This window comes from Chelonoidis abingdonii, chromosome 6, assembly GCF_003597395.2.
Source record: "Chelonoidis abingdonii isolate Lonesome George chromosome 6, CheloAbing_2.0, whole genome shotgun sequence".
NCBI lineage: Eukaryota > Metazoa > Chordata > Testudines > Testudinidae > Chelonoidis > Chelonoidis abingdonii.
In genome coordinates, this window is record NC_133774.1 from 10,977,953 (window position 1) to 10,988,494 (window position 10,542).

General features: G+C 41.9%; 1 protein-coding gene across 1 annotated transcript in view; it reads right to left on the reverse strand.

Annotated features, from left to right (window-relative positions):
- Positions 1 to 344: 344 nt before the first annotated feature.
- Positions 345 to 10,542, reverse strand: part of RIT2 (Ras like without CAAX 2) — a 269,115-nt gene continuing 258,917 nt past the window's right edge. Inside the window, exon 5 of the mRNA XM_075066825.1 lies at positions 345 to 586. Coding sequence (XP_074922926.1) covers positions 359 to 586 — 228 coding nt within the window. The 3' untranslated portion in view covers positions 345 to 358. The remainder of the gene's footprint in view (positions 587 to 10,542) is intronic.

A 10,542-nucleotide genomic window follows, 5' to 3' on the forward strand; every position in this document is an offset into this window, starting at 1 on the left:
ATAATCTTTCCTACCCTTGATGACCTTGAATACCCCTTGCTGGGGGATCATGCAGGGAAAGGTACAATGTTCACTCCACTGCCTCTGTACATTACACAAGAGGGCCTAGAGTGCCAAGAGTGAGGGGGAGGGTAACTGACTTCTATGTGGTTACTTCTGCATTGGCTATGTTGGGATTAAGGGGCCACTGGGCAACCATAGATTGGGTCTCATAGAAGTTATTCCTGCACAAGGACTGAATGAAAGCAGAGAAAGGACTCCAGAACTGGGCCCTAAAGATGCTGTGTAAATGCTGCCTTAGGAATTGCTACAGATGACTGTGATCAGCTCCTTAAAAGTGGCCAACTGGAAAGTGCCATCAGGTTGTGCTTTCCCTTTTCTTCTTCAAAGATCCTTTCAGCATCTGCCACAGGCTGTCCTTCCTCTTCATCTTCTTCTCTGTCAGGGGCAGCGAGGACTCTTTTCTGCGTATTTCCCGCACGAGTCCATGAAAGACATCATCAATGTAGAAGCGCAGGGCAGCTGAGGTCTCAAAGAAGGAGCACGAATACTCTCTCGCCAAGCTCATGCCTTCTTCAGTCGAGACCTAAAAAAAAAAAAGGCCATTAACAAGAACAGGTTAATAAAGTTTGAGGCCAGAAGGGAGCCTTAGATCATCTAGTCTGACTTGTGTATCACAGGAGTGTGACTCCCTGGTAGCCCTTATTCACCACTGTCATATAATTAGGATGTGTTTTGGGCAAAGTATGCCTTGTGAGGTATCATTCTAAGAGTTCTGATCGTCTAGACATTAATATCTTATTGGATTGTATGTGTTATCGTTGTATGTGAATTTATGAAGTTTGGCTAGGTATGTGTTACTGAAACATGTTGTGAGGTTGAAAACACCCAAAAGCAGCCTTTCAGATACAACAGTAACAAGACCAAATAATGTTAATGGCTTATTGAGGAAATACACACAAGCACAAGAATTGCCCCAAGAATCGTGTACAATAAAATCTCCCAGAGAGAGCACTACACAATGGGAACGGTTTGACCCAGGTCAAAGCAAAAGAGCTTTCCAGCAAGTGAGAAGAAGATATGAAAGGGGGAAATGACGTCATGATGGTACCTCACTCTCCCTACAACAACACACCTGAAGACATCTGTGGAACAAAGACTGAACTGGGTGAAGTGATGGTCCCAGGCTAAAGAGATTTCTAGCCTGTATGTGAAAACCTGGGAAACCCAATTTGCAAAGCAAAAGCAGCTTGTGTCTTAAGAATCTGCCAGCCTGTTTAGCACTCAGGGTGAGAATATGCTAATTTATATCCTGTCCTAATATGTTAAGATCAGATTGCATTTTTGTTTATTTACTAGGTATTCTGCTTTGATCTGTTTGTTATCACTTGTAATCATTTACAACATTTTTTTTTAATTACTAACCTTATTTTATGTTTTAATCCAAACCAGTGTGTGTTTGACTAAGGTTTCTGGGAAAAATCTCAGTTTGGTTTCCACAAGTGTGCATGGTCCTCTTCACACTGAGGGAGAGGTGGACTGGGTATTAAACCCAACTACTGGCCAGATTTAACCAGGGAAGAACAAGCAGCAAAGAGTCCTGTGGCACTTTATAGACTAATAGATGTATTGGATCATGAGTTTTCATGGGTGAATACCCATGACATGCATCCGACAAAGTGGGTATTCACCCACGAAAGCTCATGCTCCAATACATCTGTTAGTCTATAAGGTGCCACAGGACTCTTTGCTGCTTTTACAGATGCAGACTAACATGAGTACCCCTCTGATACAGGGCAGGACAGTACTGCTCTGGGGTCCTAGACTGGGAGGCTGCTGGTTAGAGTGCCTCATGTAACTGCAGCTGGGTGTGTCCCTACCTGTGGAAATGCTGGTGAATGTGCAAGCTTGAAGGACTTTGCAGCTTGTCACAACAGTACAGTGTGAGAGGGAGCCCAGACTGGTGGGTCACAGGGCTCAGTGGTGCCCCAGTTCCAGGTGGAGCTCCACCCTTAGATGGATATGAACCACCAATCTTTTGGTTAACAGCCAAGCATACTAACAGATTAGGACTAGGATGCATCACAGACTGTCCCACAAGCTGTCTAAATATAAGTATTCTATATGTCTATGGCTTCCATCACCCAGGAAATCTGCAGAAGGGTAGAGATGTGGAGCTAGGTTTCCTAAGCCCCAGACCAGCATGCAAACCGGTTGAGTACTAAGGGTAAACCTTCAGAACTGAATTCAAATTCAGGGCCAGGGGTCCTATTTTTAATATTTAGTTGTATTTAAATATCAGGATTTATTCAAATAAGTTTAAAACCAGGGCTGTGTGAGATCCCTATCAATATCCAACTAAATCCTAGGGTGTGGGAAATACTAATTGCCTTTGAGTACCTCAGGGCTAAGCCATTTTTCCTCCAGTCCAGTCACACTGAGCCAGTGTTCCAGTCACATTTATTAGAGACATAACCTCACGCTTCAGGGTATAAGTAAACCAGTTACTGGCTAGCATTAGAAGGAAACTATCTTTATGAGCCGGTTATTTCATCATTTTCCTATCTTGGGCTTTTTGCACCTTCCTCTGAAGCATTTGGTGCTGATCACTGTCAGAAACAGGACAATGGACTAGATGGACCATTATACTGATCCAGCCTGGAAACTAGTGTGTAGCTATCACATCCATACATATACTTTTTTTCGGAGAGTTGCTGATTTTCATATTCATCCATAGAGTTTAAGGTCAGAAAGGGCCAACAGATCACCTAATCAGACCCCCGACTTGAAACAGGCCATAAAAAGTTACCCAGATACCCCTATGTTCATCCCAGTAATCTGAAGCATTAGCAGGATTATACATTGCTTTAATCTTAAAGTGATTACAAATATTGTAAAGGTAAGCAAGTCAATTGTATGCTGCTCTAAATGATACTCAGTGACATCAAGAAAGAGTGTTACCACTTTAAGACTGCTATAATTGCTCACCTTCTACAAAAGGAGATGGGAGCAATATGCTCCTTGCTTTTCTCAGGGCAGCTGTGTAAGCAAAATGCATGATTCCATGTATCTAATGGGCACCACTGAGAAATTGACTGTGTGAATAGAAGACTCTTATGATCTGTTTTGTACTTTTTAATCATTCTGTCATTGTGCCTTGTTCTTCTGGAGGAGGAATTCACTTTTTTAAAGGTGCTGCAATTCTGAGCAAACCCATAAACAGAGCTGTAATTTTATTGAAGTTGTTATCTATTACATAAAATAATAATCTTTAAAATCCCTAAAACAACAATGTGAAAAAAATGTTAAGGTTTCAAAGTCAAGCATTCAACCTTGGAAAATGCCTAGTCCATTCCACTCCACTCCTCTGTCCCTGCCCCTATCCCCTTCATAGTCTTTCTGTGCCCTTCTCCTCACTTCCCTCATACTTTCTCCTGCCTGGGGTCCATTGACAGCACAGGAGAGACTGGAGATTGGTCCTGCTTTGAGCAGAGGGTTGGACTAGATGACCTCCTGAGGTCCCTTCCAGCCCTGATATTTTATGATTCTATGAGAGAGAGTCTCTCTTCTCTTTGTTCTGCTGTCTGACACCACAGAAGTTCCCACCAAACAAAAGGAACAATGGCAGGAAAAGACGTGCTTAGCCGAGAATGGAGCATGCTTAATAATCTCTGTGGGGATGGTGCATGCTCAGTATAGTTAGCATGGAGTTCAGTAGGGGTGGTGCATACTCAGTACAGACAGATTGTTTGGAGAATTTTGTTGGAGGTCTCTAATAAACCCAGTGCAGCTAGTTTCACTAGTTTATAACTTGCACAAATTTGATTGGATTTTCAGAGAGAGAGCAAAACGTCAGTTCTTTGACTCCAGCATGACCCCCGACCAAATTTCATGTCCCTGCTTCAAATCATGGAGGTGCTAAAGCTTCACAACAAATGGTTAAAAATTTTCAAAATTGGCAACACGTGGCATTTCCCCCTTATCTCATACTCGGGCACTGCTGAACTGTTTTTACTGAAACTTCGCAAGTCTGAGGCAGACTCCCAACCTGGAAAACTTCAGCCCAGCTGGCAAAGTTAGAAGTAACTGAAAACAGGATCTTCAAATGGAAAGTCTAAGCATAATAACTCTAGAATATCTATATAGTAAATTAATTTATAATTATCTGATTGCTAATGAAATTTTAAACTCCCAGCAATGTGCAGAGGAAAAGTGCAAGAATTTTTTTTTAAATAAATCAGTCATGGGATTGGATGGTTCCGAAGATTAGTAATGCAGTATAAAGCTCAGAATAAATGCACTGGGGCTCGACATGGCTGCAACCATCAGCCCTGTGTGCATCTAATTTCAGGGGTAGTGACTCCATTGAGAGATCAAATCCAGCCCAGGTCAGTGCTAACCAAAGGCTTATTAACATCTCACAATTGCCTGGAGACCCATATCATGGGAGTATGGGAATCCTAGAATGTAGATCTGGAATTTACTGGAGGCAGCCCTGAGCTGTTGGGAAGGGAGAAAATTGCAGAATATGTTCCCTGGGAGATGGCGCTTGTAACTCCTCTAGGGAGGGTACACTATTTGGTTGATAAACTTGTTATGATTTGCCAGAGAAAAGTCCTGATCATACTGGAGAAAGTATGGGTGGAGACTTGTGCTGTAGCTGATGAAATTTACAGATTTATAGATTCCAAAGCCAGAAGGGACAACTGTGATCATCTAGTCTGACTTCCTATACAATCAGTCAAACTTTCCCAAATTGATTCCTAAAGCATATAAAAAACATCCAATCTTAGTTTTTAAAAAATGGTCAGTAATGGAGAATTCATCACAATTCTTGCTTAATTCTTCCAATAGTTAATCACTCTCACTGTTAAAAATGTACACCTTATTTCCAGTCTGAATTTTTCTAGCTTCAACTTCCAGCCATTGGATCTTGATAATCTGAAAAATTCATTTTTCTGTGCTAGAGTGAAGAGTCTATTATTAAATAATTTTTTCCCTATGTAGGTACTTCTACTGTAATCAAGTTGCCCCTTATCTTTCTGTTTGTAAAGCTAAAAAGATTGAGCTCTTTCAGTCTATCACTGTAAGGCAAGTTTTTTAATAGTTTAATCATTCTCATGGCTTTTCTCTGAACCCTCTCAAATTTATCAACACTCATCTTGAATTGTGGACACTAGAACTGGACACTCCAGCAGCAGTCACACCAGTTCCAAATACAGAAGTAAAATAACCTCTCTACTCCTCATTAGCCCTTTTGGCCACACCATTGCACTGGGAGCTCATGTTTAGCTCATTATCCACCATGATTCTTAAACCTTTTTCAGAGTTACTGCTTCCCAGGATAGAGTCCCTCATCATGTAAGTATGGCCTACTTCCTTTGTTCCCAGATGTATACATTTACAGTATTATTAAATACACATATTTAATATGTGTTAAAACATACATTGTTTTAACATATTAAAACATATTAAAACACACATTGTTTTGCTTGAGCCCTGCTTACCAAGAAATCTAGATCATTCTGTATTAGTGAGCTGTCCTCCTCTTCATTATTTACTAGTCTCCCAACTTTTGTGTTACTCGCCTGATGATGAGTCTCCATTTTCAATTACATGTTGAAACCTATCAGATAGACAACTTGTAATCCATTCAAATGTGCTATCTTAATTGTATATCATTCTAGTTTTTTTTTTAAATCAAAATGTCATGAAGTACCAAGTCAAATGCCTGACAGATCTCTAAACACATGTCTATGCTGCAATCAGAAATCTGTGTCGGGCCCATGCCAGCTTACTCAGGCTCATGGGGCTCGGGCTAAGGGTGTGTGTAATTGAGTGTAGACATCCGGGCTCAGGCTGGGACCATTCCACCTTTCAGGGGCCAAGAACCTGGGTTCCACTTCTAGCCCAAATGTCTGCACTGCAATTAAACAGGAGGGATAGCTCTGAGCCCTGGCCTACTAAACCCAGGATTGTGAGTTCAGTCTTTGAGGGGGCCACTTAGGATCTGGGACAAAATCAGTACTTGGTCCTGCTAGTGAAGGCAGGGAGCTGGACATTCAGGGCCCCTTCCAGCTCTATGAGATAGGTATATCTCCATGTTTCAGCTTGTGAGCCTGTGCCAGCTGTGAGTTTATAATTGTAGTGTAGACACACTCAAATTATATTACCTCCACTATTCCCTTTATCAACCAAACTTGTGATCTCATAAAAAAAATCAGGTTAGTTTAATAGATTTATTTTCCATAAATGCATGTTAATTGGCATTAATTATATTTCCTCCTTTAATTCTTTATTAATCATATCCCAAATCAGCCACTTTTTTTATCTTGCCTGGGATCCATGTCACACTGACAGGCCTATAATTACCTAGGTTATCCTGTTCACTCTTTTTAAATAATGGCACACTGGAGCCTGGAGGAGTATGTGTGGGACAATGGCTAGAAGGAGGGAGTTAAGGTGAAGGGCTGTTGAAGGCTCCATGGGCCTGATCCAAATTCCATTTGGGTGAAGTGTGTACGAGTGTTTCTATTGATTTAAACTGGGATTGAATCAGGCCTTATGGAAGCAGCCATAGAGTTGGATGGGATAGTGAGCTTGGGCAGCTGAAGAACAGGATTCAGCTGAAGAGACAGTTGGAGGGGTAGGCTGTAGAGGTTGGGGTCAGAAAGCTGAGCTTGCCACTGCCTCACCAGTCACATTAGCAAAGAATATGACCCATTTGGGGTGTCTGAGTACATAGCTGCTGGTGGGGTCTAGATGCGTGGTCTCCTAAAGTAGATGTAGATGTGCTGTCTCCTAAAGTAGCTGTAGATGTGCGGTCTCCTAAAGTAAAGGAAGCTAAGCTGAACGTGGGGAATGTTTGCGTGGCATGACCTCACAATGAAAGGAAATATTTCCTGGCTCCAAATAGCTTTTTACAGCATTAAAATTCTGTTTGTGGCTTTTGCAAGCTTCCCTTGGAAAATTACAAGTGAGATTAAATGGATTGCTGACAGCATGCGGAGGCAGTGATGGATGAGCTGCCATGTTAATGTCAAGTCCTGCACAACTGAAAGGACAGCATGAAATGCCAAGCTTGGGTGCACATGGGGAGGCACTGGCAATCTCCGGGCCGCACCAGATGAAGAACACCAAAGCATTTGTACTTTGGGATGGAGGAATAAAGAAACAAAATGGATCAATTTTCTGTGCATGCCTTTGGGTTATCAACAGACAGAAAATCTCCTTCGAGATCAGTCTGTGCTGTGTTCAACCTTTTCATCTTTGTCAGAACAGCCGCAGCAGTATCTCAAAGGGTGTTTCATTCAGAAAGTTAGTGTTAGCAAAGGCAGCTAAATGAGTGTGGCAAGGCTGGTGTTGGTCTCCATACTGGAAACAATATCTCTTCGCTCACACACCTCACACCTGCACTGGTGGCAATCAGTGTCCTCTGCCTGAGTCATTAGGAGCTCTGGGTTGCCATGGAGCAATTGTGCAGGCCACAATGAAATGATAATAGTTACAAGGATTCTCCTAAACATTTGTTACTTAGAGTTCCATTCAAGGTGCTCTCATTGGTTTTTCAATGGGAAAAACAGTGGCAACTACAGACTTAAAAGCTTCATTTAATCTCAGTCTAGAGTGGTTGCTGTAGGATGCCATGGGATTCAATGGCAAAACTAAGGAAGACGGGAAGGCAGGCTGTTCAGCTCCATTCCAAAAGCCTTATCCAAACCCCATTGAACCCAACAGAAAAAATTCTATTGGCTTTCGATCAGGCTCTAAATGGATGGTATTTTGACAGAAACAAATTATCCTCACTGTAAAATACTGGCTAGTGACAGCCAGAATGGAATTATTCAGTGAAGTACTTGCAAGTTTGGCTCTGAAGCTGCACTGCTCTTCTCTGAATTCCATTCTCCACTATGTCTGAGACAGTGATGGCTACATGGGGCTGGCTGCTGTTCCCTAATACCCAGCCACTCAGTGTTGGCAGAAGTTAGAGCACAGGTGAGTGACTAACTTTTGCCACTGGTGTAAGCGCTGCAGTTTAAACTGGAAGGGGATCAGGCCTTGTGGAGTTCAAGCTGACTCTCACCTATAATCCCTGTAACCTGACCCCTCTCTTCCCTTATACAAAGGCTATGGCAATGGCACAGTGTTATAGAAGGCTTTGATTTGTCCTGCACAAGTGGAAGTCTCCAGGGGGAATCTCTGGTTGGTTTAAGAATCCAGCCCACTGTGTTCATTGGTTAAATGATATTGCTCACGTCATGTTTTTACACCATTGTGATCGTTGTGGCATTAGATAGGTAAAACTAGACTGGAGAGGCAAATCAATCAAGCTTTCTTTCTTTCTTTCTTTCTTTCTTTTTTTCTAAATACAAGCAGCACTGACATTAGTTACTTACAAATTATTTATGTCCTGGAAGCTTAAAAAAAGATTTTAACTCCCTCCCTCCCCACCACCACCATCATTCTCCAGCCATTTACATTTTTAACCATTTCATCATTGCCACTGAGCTCTGACATCCCTCACTACAATGGGAAAACCAAGATCAAAAGGAAATCAGTTCAAACCGGAAGACGGCCTACTTTCTGCCCCATCACTAAAAGATCAACATGGGGATAATTTGAGCACACGGCACAAATACAAGTGGAGAATTTGAAGTCACCGGCATTACTCTTAAAGCCATTTGGAAGTCTTCAGAGGTAATCAGTTGAGCAAACCTCACTCGCACTTCATTGCAAGCAATTCTGTGGGCTTGGTTTTGCTAGCTTTCTAGATTACAAGGCATGATGAGATAAAGGCTGCCTCACAGTTAATCATTATTGGGAGTGCATTACAACTAGTTCCATTGCTCACTTTCGCCAGACTTACACAAAAGCTGATTATGGATCAGAGGGGTAGCTGTGTTAGTCTGGATCTGTAAAAGCCGCAAAGAGTCCTGTGGTACCTTATAGACTAACAGTTGTATTGGAGCATGAGCTTTCATGGGTGAATACCCAACAACGAAGTGGGTATTCACCCACAAAAGCTCATGCTCCAATATGTCTATTAGTCTATAAGGTGCCACAGGACTCTTTGCTGCTTTTATAAAAGCTGATGTCACATAAGTAGACTGCCCCATTTATTCCTTTTTTCTGGATGCGAAGTTTGCTTTTTGCATTCTTTAGGAGTATTAATGATTAGAATGTCACCTTGTTCCAGTTGCTATAAATATTGTGTAATAAATATGATGGGTCTGATTCTGAGATCATTTAATCTGGTATAAATCAAGAGTAATTCTGCTGAAATCAATAGGATTGCACTGGTAGGGCCTGATTTATATCACCCTATCACCTTTTTCACCCAGCTAGGCTGTAGGGCAGGTGTAAAGCCCACACAGGCTTTACTGATGACATAGGAGAACTGTATACCAGGAGTAGAGACAGCTCTGTGCTATCGCTATAGGAACCCCTATTGCAATGAAAATTTCAACTCAGGCAGGTTGCATGATGGAGGTGGGCAAGGGAAGGAGACTTCTCAAGACCAGGACAAGATATGGTCAATGTGATCTATGTCCAGGAATTCTGTGCCACCTGCAGATGGGCAAACTAGCACAGCTATCAATGACATCCTGGCATATGCCATGGGCTACCCCAATCCCTGAATAACAAAGGGCTTGAGATGCCTCTACAGTGCCATTATACCAACCCAAAGATAAATGAGGCCCAGAAACACTGCAGCAGGAAGCAGAAAGAAATACACTTCCAATGGAATAAAGACACAACAGAGAAATAGCCATGAATTTGGAGGTGCAATCAGCCTCAGATTGCAAGGCTTGCACAATTCTCTGAGCCTCATCCTCACTGTGGCCCTCTCCACCGCTCAGACCAGCACTAGTCACTGTACAAAAGGAATCCTCCCCTCCCAGCTATTTTAATTTGTGTTGTGAGCTATCATTGTTTTAAATAAAGAGACATCGATGGTTTTGAGTGACATGAAATACACAAAGCGCCCAGACCTATTGTTAGAACTCGGCAATAATCACTATTCCTTCGTTATCACATACATATAGTGATAAATAACTAAATGAACCTGGTGTTTTATGTAAAGCCAGCTATGGAAACAAGGACATACCTGCATGTTTGGCTAAGAAGGTGTATTTCACTTCTCTGATCTGTATTCCTCTGTCTTTATCTTGTCAATGGCAGAATTGATGGGTAAGTTTAAGGTAACATTATACCAGGATGTAATTTTGGAAAGATGTAGTTGGCACTTGACAAAATAGGATACTCAAAGCCATACTATTTCATATCTTCCATGGGCAGCTCTGTTTCTAATATGAAGAGAATCTGAGGGCTGTTAAATCTTCAAGAAGAATGATTAAGGGTCAATTGCTCAAAGTGTTTTCACAGATGTCATGAGTTTCTAAATTATCCATTATCAGAGCGGTAGCTGTGTTAGTCTGGATCTGTAAAAGCAGCAGAGAATCCTGTGGCACCTTATAGACTAACAGATGTTTTGGAGCATGAGCTTTCGTGGGTGAATACCCACTTCGTCAGATGCATGTA